This window comes from Lontra canadensis, unplaced genomic scaffold (assembly GCF_010015895.1).
Source record: "Lontra canadensis isolate GAN:19392208 unplaced genomic scaffold, GSC_riverotter_1.0 scaffold33, whole genome shotgun sequence".
In the NCBI taxonomy this organism is placed as follows: domain Eukaryota; kingdom Metazoa; phylum Chordata; class Mammalia; order Carnivora; family Mustelidae; genus Lontra; species Lontra canadensis.
In genome coordinates, this window is record NW_022631027.1 from 1,090,315 (window position 1) to 1,112,138 (window position 21,824).

Here is a 21,824-nt window from a genome sequence, read left to right on the forward strand (position 1 = left end):
TCCCCAGTGAGGCCGCTGCTTTCCTAGAGAGGTTAAATCTAGTATGAAGCAGAAATCACACAGCATTGTGCTTCCCAAAGGTTAGTCAGCCCTCTTGCAGCTTCATCACGTTCCATGTGGGCTTTGCCCAGTTAGACGACAAGGTCCCATTCAAATGTTCTGAGTATGCACTCTTGTTCTTTTAACCATTCTCAACGTTTACTCGTTTATCCAAACTATGTAGAGTGTAGGTGTAAAGACATGAGCCTAGATCGTGTTCCATGCTTTGCCGTACCCCATATGCTGATGTGGCAAGAATAAGGTCTCTAAAATATCTTCTTACAAACCTGCTGTTAAGATTATATTTTTTGCCTTTTGATCGTTATAGAACATCACAGATTCCTATCAAATATGCTGTTCTCTTCCTAGGAAGATCATGTTCTAACAGGTCAATAATAGTTTATATCTCTGGAATGAAGATGGATTGTCTTTTCTTTACCTGAGCCCTCCCGAGGAACAGCTCAGATGCCAGCCAGGGTTAAATGTGGAGTTCACAACCATAGAGAACGTTTTCTCCCTGTGCAAAACTACTTGGTTGGAAGAAGAATTAAACCCACAAACCTAAAAGGATGCTTGTTTCCTAAGAAGCCGAGTTGAATGACCCAGATGCTATTTTTGTCATGCCTGTTTTCTGTTAGAATCTCTTGCCTCCCTGTTTATATAACCATACAGTAATATATAAATAAGAGTTTTATCCATCTTCAGAATGAGTTCATACATGTATCTCATTCAAATCATACTTCATACGTGTAAATCCCACCAGAGCCATGCCCCAGAAAGTTGTTTTCCAGACAGCAAGAAGAATTTTGTAAAGTGCCGTATCTCCTTTTCAGTGCCACTTGGTAATAATTGCTATCTGTCCCACATGTCAGGGACTTGGGAGGGTGGGGAGGAAAACAGAGGAAGCAGTGGTGGGAGATTATATGGGAAGGAGTTAATTCCCAAGAGAATGACTCGCGGTGGTCACTAGCTAATGGAGATGGTAAAGGGGTTCCCAGGCAGTCCCACAGTTTTAAGGTTGGAGTCATTGCCCCATCATCCTGTGCTTTCCCCTCCTTGTAGCTACCTGGTATTAAGACTCTCCACTCTCATAATTAAGGTAGCAAATGTGTTTTTGTTTTTGTTTTTCTTCTCTTTTTCTCTTCTCTTCTCAAGACTGATTGATTGATTTGAGAGAGAGAAAGAGCATGAGTGGGAAGGGCAGAGGGAGAGGGAGGCAGAGAATCTGAAGCAGATGCCACACTGAGCGTGGTGCCTTAGTCGGGGCTTAATCTCATGACCCCGAGATCACGACCCAAGTTGAAACCAAGAGTCCAGTGCACAAGTGACTGAGCCACCCAGGTGCCCCTCAACTGTGTATTTCTGATGTCTCCCCCCTGCCCCCTGACCCTGGCTCTTGCTGCTGAGTACTCTGTCCTACAGAAAGGCTGCCTAAGTGGTTACTTCCCAGCAGTCTATTCAACTCATTCTGTGATATTTGACACCTGTGTGTCTGGCACTGTGCTGGACACTAATGATAAAGCCATGAGTAAGAGGGAAGCAGTCCCTGCCCTCATGGAGCTTCTACTGTAATGTCTAAGGTGACAGTGCCATATTTTTGGCAATGATACTGCTTCCTCTTTTAAAAACTTGTGAGAAAATTGTTTACTGCATTATCGGTTTTATGAGTTGAGTGAAAAAATGCATACCTATTCTGATCAACTCACAGCTTTAATATTATGATGATGTTTGACAAGGGAACTTTCTGTAGTTTGCAGTATTTCATTATATACACAGAATTTTAGTGACTTTGAGTCACTTAGTGGTGAGAAAAGAACTAGAAGTCAAGACCGCTGACCCCTTCTCACACACAAATGGTTCTTATAGAATATAACCTATTTGTAAATTAGGAATTTCCCAGTTGGTTAATTTTCAGTAATTCAGAGGCTGAAAGAATCGAGTTATCCAGGCACCTTGCCTTTTCTCTTCTATACTCTCTCTTTTCACTGCTCATTTGCTTAAGAACCAAGTAGAAAACATTTATAGATGTTGCCTGCTGATTGTAAGACATTGATTGCAGTGGGCAGAAGTAATGGGGAAATGTGAAATTGGTTAGTTTAGCTATATGCTTTTTAGTGCCTTTGGAAAAAGATTTTAGTAAGAAAGGAAATTTAAGTTATAATCTGTGAGCTAAAATTGAAGGTTTCTGTGAACAGATGAATGAACATATCAAGAGTGGTTAAAAGAATAAGCAACTTTCACTGTCTCTTATCAGAGTCACACAACTGAAGCTTAGGTCTCTCATTTCTTATCGTGATTCCTATTTTAGGAGAGATTGCTAATATTTTTTTAATCTTTCAAATTAGTACTAATCGGCGGGCAAGTATTTATGTATACTTGGTGCTATGAAATACATAAAAGAAATGTACAGTACTATGCCTGTTCTCAAATGGCTTGTAAGACTTACAAGAGAAACACTAGTAGGACAAGCCGTGAATGGAATTGCCTGAGAGCAGTATCTCCTGGGTGCAGGTGTCAGTGAAAGCAGATAGCACTTGAGCCCTAGGCTTCCTAGGCTTTACAAGATTTCTTTATTGCCCCTCTGCATTGTGTTCCCAAACAGCAGCCAATGGTGGTTTTTTTCTCTCCTGCTTTATCGAGATGTAGTGACATATACATTGGGTGAGTTTAAAGTGTACAGTGGTGTGATGGTGTGATAGATGGTGAGTGTGATGATTTGATACACATGTATTGTTTGGTGTTTAGCATTGTTAAGGTTAGTTAACACATCCTTCAGGTCACACAATTACCATCCTGTTGCTGTCCTTAAGGCAGGAACCTTCGAAGTCTGCTCTCCATAGCGACTTCAGGTTTATAATACACTGTTGGTAACTATAGTCACCGTCTCGTACATTACAGCCCATATCGTGACACTTCTCTGCTGACTCAGGCTTCCCTCCTGATGCTTGTAAACCTCTGATCTGTACTTGTTCCACCCCACCCCCTTCTCCCTACTCACTTTCTGATTCTGCTGCAGCCAGGCTCATCGCCTTGCTATTCTTGAAAATGCCTGGCAGTTAGCAGCTTGCTCTGGGTGGGGACTTCATACTCCTGGAGTTTCATCTCCAGAACATTCTCTTCCAGAGGCCTGCCTGGAAATCCCTGTTTCGAATTCTACTCTCCCCACTTCTGGCCGTCCCTATTCCCTTTCACTGCATCATTTTTTTTCCTTAGTACTTTTTACCATCTCACATATTTACTTATTTTTTATGTCCTGTCTCCCCCAAATAGAATGTTGGCTCCACTAGGGCAAGGAATTTTGTCTTTTTTTTTCTTACCACTGTACTCCTAGTATGAGAATAGTGCTGGCATGTACTGGGTGCACCAAAAAAGTATTTTTCAAATGAATTAATGTAATAGAATAGAAAAATGAGAATGACATTCTAGTAAGGAAGACAGAATGAGCAGAGTCATGTAAGGAGAAATAGGAATGTGTTATATGCTGGGAGAGGTAGAAGGGGTGGGCCTAACTCTAACAGATGGCTTCTTGTTTGAGGACAGTTAAAAATAAAGTAAGGTCAATCAGATGGTACCTGAGACATAGGCCAGCAGGCATTAGCAACCAAAGGAGTTTGGGTTTGATGTCAACATAAACAGTTGAGTTATTCCAAGTTCCTAAGAAGAATGATATAATAAATGTAGTTTTGGTAATATCAGTTGGGAATTGGTCTGGAAGGTAGATTGGAAAGGAGAGACACCACTGCAAGAAAAACAATGAGGTTATTGCAGTGATGCCAACAAGACACCTTGGGAGAGGGCAGTGGTGGAAAAGAGGGGAGTGATGAGGACAGGTCAGATCTGTGGGGAAGTCGACAGCAGAAAACTCTAAATGATTGGTCACTGTACTAAATGAAGAATAAAGGAAAGTAGAGATGAAGATAACACGAAAAGTTTCAAAACTGGGACAAGTGAGGATATTAGAACAGGCGGCAGCTGGATGATTCTGAGGGTTGCTAAAGTAAAAGCCTTCTCTGTCTCCTCTGTTCCTTCACTTCTTTCTCATTCCCCAAGGAAACAGTGCTGAAAACCAAATGTCTTTCGCTCTTGTCTTTAAAATCAGCAATAGCAGAAGGTAGACTCCAGTGGTCACACTTGTGTGGATTTAACGTATCTGTTGATAACGGGTGTCTGGTTTGGTGGGCCAGAAATGAAAAATCATTGCTACATAAAATTAAAATGTTTTATGTAATTCTTGCCAGTAAAATTTAAAATTGTCTTTCATTCAAATTTCCCTTCTCTTCTTTATCTTCAGCAGTAATTTTTAAATTCTTACTTCCTGTTTCACTGTATTGTAACATAAATAATCATAAACAATTTCCTTATCTCCACATATTCTAGTTTATTTAAATAAACTCATGTTCTTCTTTCCTTATAGAATTTATACCTCAAACTTTTAATTTCAGGATACCCCAAAACAGAATGAAAATAGAGATTTCACCTTTTACATTTCTCTCTGTTTCAGATTTGGTGTGAAGAAGAAGCCAATTTACATTAATGTCATAAGGGATCCTATCGAGAGGCTAGTTTCTTACTATTACTTTCTGAGATTTGGAGATGATTATAGACCAGGGTTAAGAAGACGAAAACAAGGAGACAAAAAGGTAATATTTTAGTTTTAGGATGTTTACAAAGATAATTGTTTATCAACTGCAATAAACAGTGTTTAAAAATTGCTTTTAAAAATTTTTTTATTATTAATGTACTACTTGCTTATTGTGGAAATTTTGAAAAGAACCCAAAAGTATAAAGAAGCAAAAGTAAAACTTATAGTTGATATTTTGGTGTACACATAATTTTTTGTTCTTTCAAAAAGATACTTTAGTTCCAGGGCTGAATATTTCTCTTACTATAGTCCTAACAATTTACAATTTTCTGTGAGACCGTTGTAATTCTTCATTCATATGAGGAATTTTGTGTATTGTACTTTGGTTCTTTTAGTCTCGATGGTGGCAGTTTATATTGTGATTTATGCTCATCAATTTGGGAACACTGTTTTGCTGAATCCGCTGGTTTTTGTTTTGTTTTGTTTTGTTTTGTTTTTCAGATGAGGTGAGAATAGTCCCAGAATTCTTACTTATTAGCAGGTTCAGAATTGGGTTGTCTTCTCTTTAAGTGCATCCCCCAGAGTAGCACCAGTTTTTATTTTCCTGAGAAACCAAACTGATGTGTCACTTTGCTTGTGGAACACCTTTACTGGGACCCCGTTGCTCACAAGTTGGCTCAGAGCACAAGAGACACAGTCTGACATAATCTGAGACCGACTTCTCCTGATGCCTTTTCCCTCAGATGCCCAGTGCCACGAGAAGTGTTGCTGTCCTCCATGCTTACTGTCACCATGTACTTTGGGCACATGTGTTGTGCCCCATATTTAGAATGTTTCTCCTTCACTCTGGAAAACTGTCCACTTTTTAGGGCCAGCTCAGATGGTAACTCTTCAGTGAAGTCTTCTGGTGCCCCAGAGGCAGTTAGTCATATTGCTTTTAAGGCTCCTGGAGCACTCCATTCAAACCCCTTTTTTAAAGCATTTATTTGTGGTATTTGAGTTATTTGTTTCCATATGTCTTCTCCAGGAAGTTCTGAACTTCCTGAAGCGGGAGCTAGATTTCATTCTTCCTTGTTTCCCTCGTGTTTAGCACAATGCCTAGTTCATCTGGTAAGTGCTTAGCAAATGAGTTGAATGAGTGAATTCTGCATCTTTTGAACCTAAATCTTATGATGCGTGAGATACCTGATATAATAATTAACATCCAGCAATTAATTTTTCACTTAAGTTTTATGTGCCTTGTGTGTCACATGAGGAGGTGATTTATTTTGTTTTATTTACTTTTTTTCTCTTTTCTGGAAATTGCTGTTCCTTTCCTTAGTCTTAAAGCTTTAGGCACAAGGTACTGATCCAAACACAGATAATTGACCAGACCTTTTGTGTTTTTTTGGGGGGGAGGTAGGAGGCGTCCACTGATCTCTTAGTATTAGTTAATCTTCTAAAATGTATATATATACTTAGGTTATAATGGTGATTCAACAACATTTTATAAAATGGAATAATACAACTCTTGTGATCTAGTACTTTAAAATTTGTTGATAGTTATTTCTAAATTCACTCCAACACTTCTTCACTTTCTTCCCTTCCTCCTCCCTTCTTGCTTCTTTCCTTCCTTCCCCTTTTTTTTTTTTAATTTTAGCCCTTTGATTTACACTGTTTTTACTTGATAGATGTTAATATCCATCTCTCTCCTTTGACCAAAGGAGTATTAGTGTGGGTAAAGAGAAGATTTGCAGTCCCATTGGTTCCTACATGCACCATCTGTCACTGTCAGTCCTGGATACCATGGTTTAGTGGTGGCTGACCTATACAGTTTGGGGAATTGGGTAATAGTAACACTTAATATAACCCTATTAGTTCACATCTATAACAAGCACTGTTTTAAGTTATATATATTTTTTCAGGTAGCCTGTACAATGGTTCTGTGAGGTAGCTGCTGTTATTGTCTCTATTTTACAGATAAGGAAACTGAGGCACAGAAAGGTTAAGTACCTTGTCTAGCATTGTACTACCAGTAAATTGTAGAGCTGGAATTTAAACCCAGGTGCTCTAATTCCAGAGCTCACGGTCTTAAGCACTCTATTCCCTTTAAAAAGGAGGTAGGGAATACAACATTCTACCCAACATTTGTGTATGAGAGATGTTCCCGAGTTGCATTCTCAATACCCACAGAAAAATTCAGGCAAATACTTTAACATCATTTTCCTTTCGTATTTGAAAGATTTAGGTAGATATGCCCTCCGAACCTGGAGCCTTAACAATTCTTCACCCTGATAATGATAGGGTTTGGTTTGTTTTTGGTTTTGTCTTTGGTTTTATGTCATTATAAAATACATATTAATATACCTGTTTATTTAGATGTAATATTAGTAAATCAGCAAAATACTTTTATCTTACATTAATTCTCATGAAGACAGGGCCATCTACAAATGCTTTATTAAAGAGAATAATTACTTTGCTTTATGATAGGCAAAATGGACCTTTTGGTCTTGAAGTGTATTTGAAACATACACATTTTTAATAATTTGTCTTGTTTCTCATGACACAAGTGTTGGCAACATTCTGGGACCTAATTAGTTAAATAATGTTGTTTTATTGCAAATAACTCCATATCTTTAACTGGAAAGAGCTTTCATTCATTAATAAACTCATATCTATAGAGTTGATAAGACTGGATGGCATATAATATTTTTTAAATGGCAGCATATTTGAAGATAAGAGCGATTAAAAGGTGGCTATGAAGACATAGGAAGTACCTGGCAAAGGTTGGAAATACCTTGCATTGACTTCATTTCCATTAAATTGTATTAAGTGATACTTGGAAGTGTATTAGGCAGTTTTCAGCTCAGCACTCATGGCAACTATTGTGTTTTAAACTGCAGTACCTGATAATCTAAACTTTCAAACAGTAATTTCAAACACATTTCAGGGACATGTATACTTATGATAGATTTCAGCTGATCTTGTAAGGAACAGAGATTTGTTTTATTTGGGCAATTTCAAATACTCTGTTCTTTGTATTTGTGACTGGAGGTTTACTTAGTATATGTCCAGGACCTGGAAAAGAGGTATATTAAATAATACAGAGGCAAGCATTAAAGAACTATATAGAGAAATCAGTGATTCTCAAACTTTGTAGTCTTAGAACTCCGTTTACTCTTAAGTTATTGGGAACCCCCAAAGAGCTTTTGTTTGTGTGACGTTTGCCAATATCAATAAATACACCAGTTTACTGGGAAATTTTTAAAAATACTAATTTGAAAGTAACAGTAGGAAGCCCATCATATGGTAACATAAATAATGTATTTTAATGCAAATAACCATTTTTCAAAAACGTATAGAGTTGTATTTTACATTTTTGCAACTTTTTTAAAATATCTGGCTTAATGTAGACAGTTGGATTTTCATATCTGCTATTGAATCCATCTGTTGAATATGTTCTTTTGGTTGAATGTATAAAGAAAATCCAGGTTTACACAGATGTGTAATTGGAAAATGGAGGATTTTAAGAGCCTTTTTTAGAAGATTGTGGGTGTTCTTTAATACTACACTAATAAGAAATCTGAAACCACAGCAGTGAACTTTTTATGTTCTGCTACATTAAAATCCATTTATATATTTTAAAACACTTTGAATAGATTTTTTTAACTGAGCATAATTGTCTATCATCATGCATTGGCCATTGGAAACATATTCATACACTAAGTTATGTGGACCTTCCAGATGTTGACACATTTTATTATACAATATCAGAAATTGACATTCATTAAATCACTACAGATCTCATCAGAGAAGTCTTTACATATTGGGAAACTGTCAGACTTATGGGGGCAGATTGAGTTTTCCAAAATTTTTTATTTTTGCTTGAAAGCTTAACTTTTGTCACCAGCGGCCACAGGATTTCTCAGCCTCGACACTATTGTTGTTTTGGGCCAGTCATAGGGGCTGCTTGTACACGTAGGATGTTAACCAGTATCTCTGACCTCTAACTAGTAGTATCCCCCCACACACCCCAGTGGTGAGAACTGAAAATGTGTGCAGACCTTGCCAGATGTCACCTGCTGGGTCAAAACAGCTCCATTTGGGGACTGCTGGGCTACCAACACTGTCAGTTGTTTTCTGCCAAGGGGCAGGTACACTTTGTTCATTTTGAGAAGATGTCGGCCAGATACCCAAGTTTGAATAACTTCAGTTCTTTGTTCAATGTAGGGCTTCTCATGGCTTCTGAGGAATATTAACTGTGCCTATAACTCTCATCACTCACATTTTCTTAATATTATAAATATTTTGGTTTTGAACTGCCCTATAGATTATTAAATATTTTTTACTAACTGTTGTTTTGTTAGTGGAACACCAAGGGGGGGGTTCATATTTCTAGAAAGAGTAAATAGTTACGTGCTCTAAATAACAATCTAAAGGAGAATCAGTTTATGTTTATTAAGAAGTACATGGGGTGGGTGGGTGGCTCAGTGGGTTAAAGCCTCTGCCTTTGGCTCGGGTCATGATCTCAGGGTCCTGGGATCAAACATCACATTGGGCTCTCTGCTCAGCAGGGAGCCTGCTTCCCCCTCCCTCTCTGCCTGCCTCTCTGCCTACTTGTGATCTCTCTCTGTCAAATAAATAAATAAAGTCTTTAAAAAAAAAAAGTACTCATTGCTCTTGGGATTACAGTTCCTACTCCAATTTGTATTTTTTTAAATTTCTTACTCTAAATTAATTAGACTTATTGACAGCTATAAGTATTCTAGTGAATTTAGAATATTCTACCTAAAAGTATGTATTAGTTTATAAAAGGTAGTAATGAGGTTAGAAGAAATCCATACTTCGTGCTACCTGATTTTCTCATTAACTTACAAAATTCTGCCTCCACCGTTCTTACCAATTCACAGTCCCCTGACCCTTGTTTGTTTATGGAACATGAATTTTACAATTGTGTCTCACAAAGGCGTGTGAAAAAAGTTATTATTTGGATAGTTAGTATTTTATATGTAAAAAGCATCACAGGAAAGCAATATAATTCTTTACAGCTCATTTTTATTTGAAAGCTTCAGATATTCTCTATTCTCTATTCTTCAGTATTCTCTATCTCAGTCAAAGGTGCACAACTCAAGGTCAGCCTTCACTTGTCTTCTTTCCTGGTTTCTGATGGGACCATAGGTGTTTCCTTTCATCAAAAGAGAGAAAACAGAAGGGTCAGTTATCATGGAGTTGACGAAAGAGATAATGAGTTCAAATTGGATCTTATTTCTTAGTCATGTATAAGTAAGTGGAGGTATCCACTAAAAATTGTATCTCAAAAAATAGGTCTGAACTAAATTATAGATTTGGGAGTCCTCAGCATTAGGTGAGAATTCAAACAAGAGATCGAATGAAATTGCACTTGGAAGACCTAGAATATGAAAAGAGGACCAAATGAAAAAGAAGGGGAGCCAATATGTAGCTCTGGGGCATGCTAACCTTTAAGGAGTAGGCAGAGAGTGAGGAGCATGACAAGGAGCCTGCGGTAAAAGAATCAGAAGGCAAACCCGATGAGTCCAAGTAGATGGGAAAATAATTTCACTTGTGAAGAAGTTAGCAATTTGAGGATTTAAAACTGTCCCTTAGATTTGTCACTGGGGAGGTCATTAGGGATGTTTGAGGAAGTAATGTAAGTAGAATCCAAAGGGTTGGGGAGTAACTGAAAAATGAAGTGAAGACCTAAAGGAAAGACCACTCTTGAGATAAAAGTTTGGCTTTAGAAGGAACAAAAAACATCAGGAAATGTTTCTTTAAGATGACAGACACTTGGGCATATTATATATCTAAAGAGAGCAGGGGTGATGGCTAATACAAGAGACTAGAGAAAAATTGTTGGAGCAGGGTCTCAGAAAGCTGTGAGGATGGTATTCAAAGATAGGAGAAGGAAATACCTCTTTAAAGATGAGGGCAGAAGGGGCCTAGAGATGCAGATAAGCTTTTGTCCAAGCAGGAAATCCAGAGAGCTTACTCTTAGCTTCAGTTTTCTGTATAAAGTGTAAAGCCAGATCCTTTGCAGAAAAGGATTTCAATGTAAATATAATTGCCATCACTGTCAAGCATCACATTTTGATTACTATTTTTTTTTTAACTTTAGTTTTAGGAGTTAAATATCTAAACTAATAATCTAAATAGCCTAAAGAACATTTTGATATTCATGCTTTTAAAAACATCTGGATCTTGCTCACAATGAATTGTTCTTTCTAAACATAGATGGTTTTTAAGTGAAAAAACTGATCATAATTTTTTGTTTCTGTGATGTACTGAACTGGGTTTTTTGGGAGGAGAAGAGAGTCTGGAGTATTTTTATTTTTGCCTTTTATTTGAAGGACTTCAGATTTTCGAAGAGAGAAATATTTATGTATAGAAAATCCTATTTCTGAAATATGACCAAAATGTAGGAGAAGGCTAATAGGAAGATTTTGATGGTCATGGATTTGAGTGACAGCCTTAAGTGTTATGGGTATGGAAGCCCAAGTGCTGATGTCACTGCTGGGGAGTCAATGCAGCATGTCATCTCGGTGATCTTAGTGGACTGAATCATCAAGGTGTATGTGATAAAGATGGGATTGAGTTGTCTTCATCTGGCTTCTCTCACTAGGAAATACTTGGTTGACTTTATTCATCAAACATACATGTAGAAAAGGGAGAATTACTGTTATGCTAAAATCTGGCACACATGTATGTTCACCAGTTTCTGATATTTCATGGTCTCTTCTTTTCTCCATGTCTTCTTTGCTACTGGCTGCATTTGGATTATTTCTTTTAGTTGATAGGAGCAAAATTCCTTCCCCAAATGATAAAGGAAGCAAAACCCAATCTATTTTTCTACTTTTATATTGTCTAAGAAAATATTTGTTAGGTAAATTAAAGTAGATACTAAGCTTCTAAAGGAAGCCCAAATAATTTAAATAAGATTATTTATTTTATTTATTTAAAGATTTTATTTATTTGAGAGAGAGAGAGAGAGAGAGCATGAGCAGGGAGAAAGGGGCAGAAGGAAAGGGAGAGGGAGAAGCTGACTCCCCACTAAGCATGGAGCATGAGGGACACAGGGCTCCACATGGGCTCCATCCCAGAACCCTGAGCTCATGACCTGAGCTGAAGTCAGAAGCTTAACCTACTGAGCTACCCAGGCACCCCTAAATTAGATCATTTTTATCATACTTAAAAGCCTAAAAGTGAGGGGTCCAGACTCTTAGAGCAATTTCTGCTCCACACTGTTATTCAAGGACCTACTTTCCTTCCATATTGTTATTCTGCTGTTCTTTAGGAAGTTGTCCTTAAGTGCTTGGTTGAATTAGGGTCACCACTACTTCTGCCTTCCAGCCTGTTGGGAAGGAAGGAAGTGGAGGGCAAGCAATTTCTTTTTAACCAAGAGGCCCAGAACCTACTCATATCACTTCTGCTTTAATTCCACTGAGAAGAACTTAGTCACATGCCTGTACCTAACTGCAAGAGAGGCTAAGACTCCATGACTCTGGGAAGAATGGAAGTGACTTTTGGAGACTGCCCGAGTGGGCTAGCAGATTTAAACTACTAGCCAGAAATATACTTAAAGATTATGTATACATTGTTTTACTTGAAATATTAAAACACTTCAAGAGCACAGGAATTAGGAGTTGGCTGACTAGAGAATTTAATGCATGCTTATTCGTTAATCAGTTTTTATTCCAGTAGTGGATGTATAAATTCCCAAAGTTGAGTAACTATGGAAATTTTTAATACTGCATCATTTTAATATCCTAGTTATTTACATTTAAGCAAAATCTTTTCAATGTCTTTGAATCTTATGCACACAAAATGGTAGCAGAGATTGTGTGTTCATCCACAATCACTTTAATAATTTGTTTATTTTCTGCTGGGGACTCTAATCAGATAGAGGTGTAAGGAAGCAGAGCACTTCCTCTGAGTCCTTAGGCACCTCACTGTGACCTAGGATGATCTTTAAATTGGGTAGGCATGGAATCAGAAACCTAGTATATCATCACTCAGGTCACTGAGCCTGAGATTTCTTGGAAATTCAAACATGGTAGAGATAGGTACATACATCGGGTTTTTTTATTGTTATGAGCTACAAGTTGGCATAGATGATAATAAAACTACTTTTTATGAAGTGACTTAGGCCAGTGCATCTAAGTTGGACCATCTTGTAAAATTCAGAAATAATGTTAGGGCCACTGAAATGGGGTTTATTGAGTCTTAAGAGTAAACTGAGGTGTTTTCACTTTATGTGTGTGTGTGTGTATCTATAATTTGGTATATGTATCTAGCTAGCCACAGAGAGATCCTAAGAGAATTTGAGAGAACTCTAAGGACTGTCAGAATGCTTCATGAAAAAATGTTCCTGCCTCTATCTTCATCTTCACTAGAACTGTGCCTTTAATATTTATGAAAATCCCTGAAAATGGTGTCTTTCCAATCATTTGCAACTACTGATTGCCTAATTTGTATGGCAATAGATTATGTGCTGTGGAGGACACTAATGCATACTGTTTGATCCTTCAGAGACTTGAGAGAGAACATAATACACATTAAAAAAAAAAAAATACATGAAGCAAGTTCTTCAGATAAAGATGTATATGTAGGGCACCTGGGTGGCTCAGTGGGTTAAAACCTCTGCCTTTGGCTCAGGTCATGATCTCAGGGTCCTGGGATCGAGCCCTGCATCGGGCTCTCTGCTCAGCAGGGAGCCTGCTTCCCCCTCTCTCTCTCTGCCTGCCTCTCTGCCTACTTGTGATCTCTGTATGTCAAATAAATAAAATCTTTAAAAAAAAAAAAGAAAGACGTATATGTAGATATACATAACTGCATCCTAAGAGCTGGCTGTTATAAGGCAGTATAGTTCATCTATACCAGTCCAAAGAAGGTAAGAGTAACTTTGGACCAGAATCATTGGAAAGATAGTCTTCTTGTAAACCAGATTGGTGAAGGAAGGCACTTTTAGAGGAAGAAAATGTAATCAGCAAAGGTATTTAGATTTAAGGTATATATCACATGCTTGAGAAACTACAAAACAGGCTAATCTGGTAAACGTGGAAGTTACACATAGAGATAAGATAACTAGCTTTTTGAGGTCGGAGTATGAAGCATTTCTTAAAGACAGGATAAAAAGTTTGGATTTTTTTGGTTGAGACATTGGAAACCATTTTCTGAGTAGAGGATGTTAGAAGTGACTCCTTACACTAATCTGGTAACTGTATAGAGCAGGTTGAAGGAACTGAAAGAAGGAGGGCAGGGAGCCCATTAGAAAGTGATTATAAGAACAGACACATGGGGGATGCCTGGGTGGCTCAGTGGGTTAAAGCCTCTGCCTTCGGCTCAGGTCATGATCCCAGGGTCCTGGGATCTAGCCCCGCATCGGGCTCTCTGCTCTGCGGGGAGCCTGCTTCCTCCTCTCTCTCTGTGCCTGCCTCTCTGCCTACTTGTGATCTCTGTCTGTCAAATAAGTAAATAAAATCTTAAAAAAAAAAAAAAAAAGAACAGACACATGGCATTGTGGGACCCTGATAGAAGCAAGACTGACGAAAGATGGATTGGAAAGATGTTACCTCATCTGATGTTAAGTGAGGGAGAAAAAAAAGATTCAGAAATGTTCTGAGATCTTTAGTCTGAATTACAAGGACAGAATAATCCTTTTGCCGAAGTATTGAGCATGAAGTAATATCGGAAATTCAAATGAAAACGCATCCTGGGTATTAGAAGATGAGAAGTGATGGATCTGGATGGAGGTAGAGATTTAGACGTCTTTTTCCTAGAAATTACAAATGAAGCCAAGGAAGAAGGAAGTGTGAATAAGCTAAGGAAGGCAATGGGCAAAGAGAAGATCACAGAGATAAATTTCCATACCTGGTGGAAGGACCAAAACAGGCCTTCAAAGGAGATAATGATAGTACATTCACAAAGGCACAGAGAACCAACAAAGCCAGAAACAGGGAGTGTCCAAAGATATAGATAAGGATCCAGTAGGGGCAGAGATACCAAGAGATTTTCAGAAAGAGGAGGGTGGTCAGATGCCATGAAGGTCAAGGAGAACAAGAAACAACAAAACATTGTATTTGACTATTAGGGAGGTGGGTTGGGGAGAGAGACCCTCACAGACATAGACACATTCCCCTTATCAAATGCCTGCAGTGGACAGTCAACTGTGGTAGATTCTCTTACGTCTATGATTTTATTTCTTCCTCAAAGTAAGATCATGTCCTCCTTTCTTAGGGAAGGAAACAAACACAGAATTTAATTCTGGGTTCAGGATTCAAACCCAAGTTATAGACCTTTTTGCTATATCATGGAGAAGGTCATTTATAAAAGGAATGGGCAAATTATGGGCTGTGGTCTGCTGTTGTCTTTTGAATGTTGCCACAATAAAGAGAATCATTCCACTCTAGCTCCACCCAGCACCAGGTGTAAGGGTTTTCTGGTCCTATTCTCATAGATTTTTGGTTGAAAGGGCCCTTTGAGTGTACCTAATTGTATAGATTAGAAATTGAGGTTTGGAGTCCTTAAAGACTTACTTAAAATAAAGTTCAACCTGGTTCCAGAAACTCCAGAGCTTTTACTCAGCTCTTGCGCTCTTTCTGCTCTTCCACACTTTCTCTTCTCAGAAGTAATAGGTGGCATTTGTAGATGTCTCACCGGGACAACGAGAGCTCCCAAGTGTGTTCTCTGGCAGCTCAGGATCATTTCAAATAGATAGTGCCTGCTGTTAAAATGCCTGTGACAGACTGTATGTACTTGAGGAAGTGAAGCTGATTAATTTTAGATTCATAGCCTATGAGTCTCTTTCCCTTTTAATTAATTCAGTCAGATGCCCTGGACAGGAGGGCACACAAGTCATCAGTATCTGAGGTCATTTCTGCTTGGTACAATGAGTTTTGTTTGTTTTATCGAGAAAAGGAGGGAAGACTTCAGTGTAGTCCTCCTTTATATTCTTTTCAAATGATTATTTCCTGTAGAATATCTTTAGCCTTGTTTTTATTTAATTTCCTTTGGAAGGGGGCTAGAAAGTACAAATACACAAATTCGACATAAACCAGTACTTATTCTCAAGGACAAATTGTTATCTGAGTGGGGGAGGGTTTAATTTGTACAGTAAAAGCAAAACAAAACTTCTATATACATCAGCATTAAACAAAGATGGGCACACACACAAAAAAATCTAACTTTCCTTAATGTCTCAAGTATGTTTTTGTAACCCGCCTATCTCTTTAATTTACTAGCTCATCCCACCCGCTGCTGCGTGTGTATTTAGTAACTTAACCTGTTAAGGTATTTGTAGGTGAGACCTGCATTTATGGCTCATGTGTGCTGTTTTGTATCTGTTCCAGACCTTTGATGAATGTGTGGCGGAGGGCGGCTCAGACTGTGCTCCGGAGAAGCTCTGGCTTCAAATCCCGTTCTTCTGTGGCCACAGCTCGGAATGCTGGTAGGGACATAAAGTTAGCTTAAGTTGATAATCTTCTTTATTGTCTCTATAATCTGTGTTTCACAAGTGTGAACATATCAGTCAAGGGCTAGGTATAGGGAAATTAGTGAAAGACCAGACTAAAAATAACATGTAATTAAGTAATAATCTAGTTTTATAGTTACCTTTAAATGCATTGAAAAGATTCTTCATACATCATATCCTTGGCAGTGTTTTCTCAGATGCTGGTTTTTAATTTTGGGTGTTTTTTTTTTCATTTTTTGTTATTTTATTTTATTTTATTTTATTTTATTTTATTTTATTTTATTATTTGAGAGGGAGTTGAGAGTACAAGCAGGGAAGGGGCAGAGGGAGAGGCAGGCTCCCTGCTGAGCAGGACCCTGAGATCATGACCTGAGCTGAAAGCATAATCTTATCCAACTGAGCCATCCAGGTGCCTCATAGTTTTTTGGTTTTGATGTTAACATATTTTCCTATATTCTGGCAGATCTCCTAATTAGAGGCCAGGGATAATTTCATAAAGCTCATTTTCTCCTAAGCTTGTTGTTTTAGCCATTCATTTTATTTATTTTTTTTAAAGATTTTATTTATTTATTTGACAGATAGAGATCACAAGTAGGCAGAGAGGAGGAAACAGGCTCCCTGCTGAGAGCCCAGTGTGGGGCTTGATCCCAGGATTCTGGGATCATGACCTGAGCCAAAGGCAGAGGCTTTAACCCACTGAGCCACCCAGGTGCCCCTTAGCCATTCATTTTAGATCAAGAAAAGGCTTAGTGGGTAAATTATTCACCTGGTTTTACTGTTAACTGATTTTTTTACTTTGAGAAAAGCCAGGGTTATGGTTGTGGTTTGGTCTGCTAATAAATATGAGGTGGAAAATAAAGGTTTTTTTATCTTTAAAAAAAAGTTAATTTCCTCAGAATGTGCAGAATTTTCAGTTTTTTTTTAAAAAGGTACATTTTTATACATATTTATTCTAATCATTTTAATAAGAAAGGTAGAAATAGGAACACATTCAAAGTTAGTGTCTTCCTTAAAACCATGATGAGAAATGCAAGGAATGCCTTTATTCTTTTGCTCATTATGTGAGACATATTACTGGATCAATGTGGACCTTAAGGGTTAATATAATCAATAGATTATATCAAAGCATAATAACAGCACAAGAACTGGAAGTATAGGAAGAACATCTTCTCAATTTTTAATCATATCTTTAGAATAGGAATTGGCAGATTACCATCTAGAGACCAAATTTGGCCTGTCATCTGTTTTTAGAAATAAAGTTTTATTGGAACACAGCCATTTCCATTTATTTACTTATTGTCTATGACTATTTTCACACTGCAAGAGCAAAGTTAAGTATTTGTAACCAAGAACATATGGCCTGCAAAGCCTAAGATATTTACTTTCTAGCACTTTACAGAAAAAGTTTGCCAACCCCTGCCTTAGAGCAATAAAAGGGTATTGTCTTTTGGACTTTAGTGAGGAGATTTTAATTTAACTTCTTTAGTATGTTTCATAGATTCGTAGAACTGGGATGGACCTTCGAAATCAAGTAATTTACTCCCCTGCTCCCGAGACATTAATAAAAGGGCATTAAGGCTTTGGATGGACGTGTGTTTATTTTCTCCATAATCTGTTGTGTCAGAGGCATTAAAAAAATACGTAGCAGATTTCACAGCCAGGTTTCTAATTCCTTCTCTTTGGATTTAGGAATGTGGGAAGCAGGTGGGCTATGGATCAAGCCAAGTATAACCTAATTAATGAATACTTTCTGGTGGGAGTCACTGAAGAACTTGAAGATTTTATCATGTTGCTGGAGGCAGCTTTGCCCCGGTTTTTCAGGGGCGCTACAGAACTCTACCGGACAGGTATATAAAGGACAGGTTTCTTTTTAAAGCTGTCCTTAACTTTGTTCGCAACTTGAAAAATATGTGTGATTTGACATTTCTTGAGTAAAGCCCAAGAAATAATTCCAGAAAGGCAGGTATATTATATTGCCTGTTTCTTCTTAGCATTTTCTTTTCTTTTTTTTTTTTTTTAAGATTTTATTTATTTATTTGACAGAGATCACAAGTAGGCAGAAAGGCAAACAGAGAGAGAGAGAGGAAAGCATACTCCCCGCCGAACAGAGAGCCTGAGGCGGGACTTGATTCCAGGACCCTGGGATCATGACCCGAGCCAGAGGCAGAGGCTTTAACCCACTGAACCACCCAGGTGGCCCCCCTTCTTAGCATCTTCAATTCAAAACAGGGCCTGGCACACAGCTGGTGTTCGTTTAGTATTTTTTGAGCAAATAAAACATGCATTAGATGATAATTAGAAGGCATTGTAGGACTAGTGGAAAGATACAAGCTGCAGAAGCAGTCTTCGTTAGAAATGTGTCATATTAACTAATGCCACATACGAAACATTATGACCATATTGCACCTGAGACCTGTTTAGACCTAATGCTGTTTAGAGTAAGGGTGGGATGGTGAAACTGAGTCCCAGCCATGATAATCAGCAGGTGCTGTGTCTGCCAGGGTAAAGTGTGCTTCAGGGGCCTCAACTGTATGACATAGCTGAGTGGCAGGGCTCTGGTCCAATCTAAATGTGGGATTTTCCCCTGTTCTTTGGTAAGACCCAATATAGCAACTCTTCCCAGAGTATGCATATGCCCTAATTTCTTACACATGGAGAATGTAGGTTATGGTAAATTAGTATTAAGTTTGAAAAGAGATATTTTATCATATTTAAAAAATAAACTAGTCAGAGCACCAAGCTTTTGATAATAGAACAGCATGTAAGGCGACAGCCTACACTTTACTGAGTGGTGATCCTTACTTTTCTTATTTGACATCTCATTAAGTCTCTAACAGGTTAAGAATTTACATTATAAAGGAATAAATCACAGTTCTAGTATGATTAGGGCACCAGTCTTGCCTGAATGATATTAATGCAAAACAGTTATGTTACCGTCCTTCAGTGTGCCACATTAACTTAATCCATCTCTCCACATAAAGAAGCATCGCTCTTTTGTGTGTTCTCGGAATTATTCACCTTTTCTTTTTTTTTTCCTTCGTAAGTAGGAAAGAAATCTCATCTTAGGAAAACCACGGAGAAGAAACTCCCAACTAAACAAACCATTGCAAAACTGCAGCAATCTGACATTTGGAAAATGGAGAACGAGTTCTATGAATTTGCCCTGGAGCAGTTCCAGTTCATCAGAGCCCACGCTGTACGGGAAAAAGACGGAGACCTCTACATCCTCACACAAAACTTTTTCTATGAAAAGATTTACCCTAAGTCGAACTGAGTACAAGGTGTGACTGTTAGGTTCTTGAACTAAAACTTAAACCTTGTCTTCACCTCAGCCCCACAAGTCGGGTTGCTGATGGGTGTGAGAGACAGTGTGTGTTGAGCCGAGTTAGGGAGCAGTAACACCTGGGAAGTAGATGCTGACTGGTAAGTTTCAGTGGCCTCAGAGGTTTCACTTTCAGCCTTTTTCTCTTTTTCCTCTTTTTTCTTCTTCTTTTTTCCTGGTTAAATTTTGGTGGGAGTTATAACCTCCTGCCTGGAAAAAGCCTACACATCGCCTAAAATTAACACATAGTGGGTCTAATTGGAGGCTAAATACAATTTCAAACCTAAGTTCTGATAGTGTCTTTTGGACAAAACATTTTTTCCCCAGCTAACCATGAATGAAGATTAATCCATTTGCTGCTTCCGCCTTCACCTGGAGGTTTTGGGTCATACACCTCTACTGAATAGTGTTACTGTTTGGCAGTGTGTGCTTTGTTTTTGTGAATCATGTCTCATGCAATTTATTGGAATGTTTGATCCTATTTGCTAAGAATGTTTCTGCCGTAGTTGGAATTGCCCACATTTATGTAGGTCGTTTTAATATTCTTTAAAAAAACTGATCATTAGTGTTAAAAACCAATTTTAAAAGAGTCAAAGCAGTATTTCTGATTCATGTCTTTCTAGTATCTAAGACTGGGGAGACACTTCAAGGAATGTTGACATTGTCTGGAGTTTTAGTTAAGGCTTCCACACTTTCATGTCAGAAAAGTAAGTTTAGTATTTGTTCCTCCATGGGTTATTTGTAGAGCATATACTGACATTTTGGTGATTCCATATTCTAACTCCATTAGTGAGCTGTGGTATGGGTAGGATTTTCCTACTTCTTCTGTACTTTTACTTGTAGACTATTTTTACTAAGGTGCTTTATAATGTGTTTTAAAAGCATTGCATTTACAAAAAAAAAAAAGAAAAGGAAAATGCTGTAAATATTGCATATTTTATGTATTTGGACCAAATGGTTATAAGTTAATTAGGTAAAAGTGGTTTTGCACCAGTTTTATTATGTCAAGTAAAATCATCAGACCTACTGTTCTTGTAGTTCTCAATTAACTTTACTGTTAAACATCACTGAAATGGACTTCAGTAACCTTTCAATTTTGATACACAGAACATTATTCGTAATTGGGGGCAGTAATTCAAGTGGGAAGAGTACTGGCCAAGGAGTCAGAAAATCTGATTTCTGGTCCTGGCTCTGCCACTTATCCTTATCAGCTGTGTGATCTTGGGCAAGTCACTTAACCTCTCTTTGCCTCAATTTCCTCATCTTGAAATGAGGAGACTAATACCTGCTGTACCTACCTCACAGGGGTGTTGTGAGGAATAAACGAGACGGCACGTGAAAGCACTTTGGAATCTGCTAATGCGCTGTAGAAACGTAAGGGGTGATGGAAACATCGATCACGTACAGTTCCGTACCATTCATTTTTTAACAAAGTAAGGGAAAAGTCCCCTTCTAAGCTGGTGGAAAAAAATGGTTAATTTTGGTATAAATTTGTGTTTGATAAATATCTTCTCTGTTTTATCTTCCCTGTTTCAACAACTATGGAAATACGAAACACCTGTGAACTCTTAAAGATTCATGAACAGCTGCTTGAGTTCAGGAGGTTCCCTGTTTGAAAAAGACTTCATTAGCTGACTCAGGGCAGGAGAAAATATGCTCTTCAAATTTGAGAGATTGGTCTGTTTTTATTTTACGTTACCATTCAGAAATGGTAGCTATTTTGTACCTCTGGTTTTTAAGATATATTTTGCAGAGTTTAATTTCCCTGTACCATCTTACCCTTCTTAGAGTAACAGATAAAGTATTTTAGGAATATTTTCTAAAAGAATAATCTTTACTATGTTTAGTTTAAATAAATACTGTTCCTGAACAAGACCTCACCAAACTAGGTAAATAAACATTTTTAGGCAGGCTGCTTTAAAGGTTATTAATTGTATGGGAGGTGAGGAGGGAGCATGACTTACCAAAAATAAACCCACTGAATTTAAAGAAAAGCTGAAGGAAGTTGGCAGAAAGAATCGTTTTAGTACCCACCCCACCCCCCCGTAATAGGAAAACATTAAGAGAACATCGACAGGCATACTTTCCTTATTTGGCTTTCTTTCGTGTGTGTGTATTTATTAACTTTTACGGATATTTATTGAAAATCTATACAAATTATTCCCTCACCCAAAAGGCAAGCACCACTTCAAGGGTGGGGTGTTTGACATTTAATCTGCTAAGGAGCCCCCAGTATGCAGGTTATTCTTGGAGGACATGCTAAAATCTTGAGGTGCATTAATTCTTAGGAAACTAGAGTACACGTGGTGCCCTACATCATGGGTTCAGTAAACTCTTCCTACAAAGGTCCAGAGGGTAACTCTTCTAGGCGTTGCTGTCTATACAGTCTCTTTCAAACTACTTATCTCTGTCATTTG

At 38.0% G+C, this 21,824-nt stretch overlaps 1 protein-coding gene across 2 annotated transcripts in view; it reads left to right on the forward strand.

Annotated features, from left to right (window-relative positions):
- HS2ST1 (heparan sulfate 2-O-sulfotransferase 1) overlaps nucleotides 1-21,377 on the forward strand; it is a 168,939-nt gene extending 147,562 nt beyond the window's left edge. The window contains exons 4-7 of one of the 2 annotated variants that reach the window (XM_032867050.1): nucleotides 4,541-4,679; nucleotides 15,964-16,061; nucleotides 17,775-17,932; nucleotides 19,130-21,377. In XM_032867050.1, the coding sequence (XP_032722941.1) occupies nucleotides 4,541-4,679; nucleotides 15,964-16,061; nucleotides 17,775-17,932; nucleotides 19,130-19,359 (625 nt within the window). In that variant the 3' untranslated portion in view covers nucleotides 19,360-21,377. The remainder of the gene's footprint in view (nucleotides 1-4,540; nucleotides 4,680-15,963; nucleotides 16,062-17,774; nucleotides 17,933-19,129) is intronic. The other variant, XM_032867051.1, reaches the window with a different exon arrangement.
- Nucleotides 21,378-21,824: the final 447 nt, after the last annotated feature.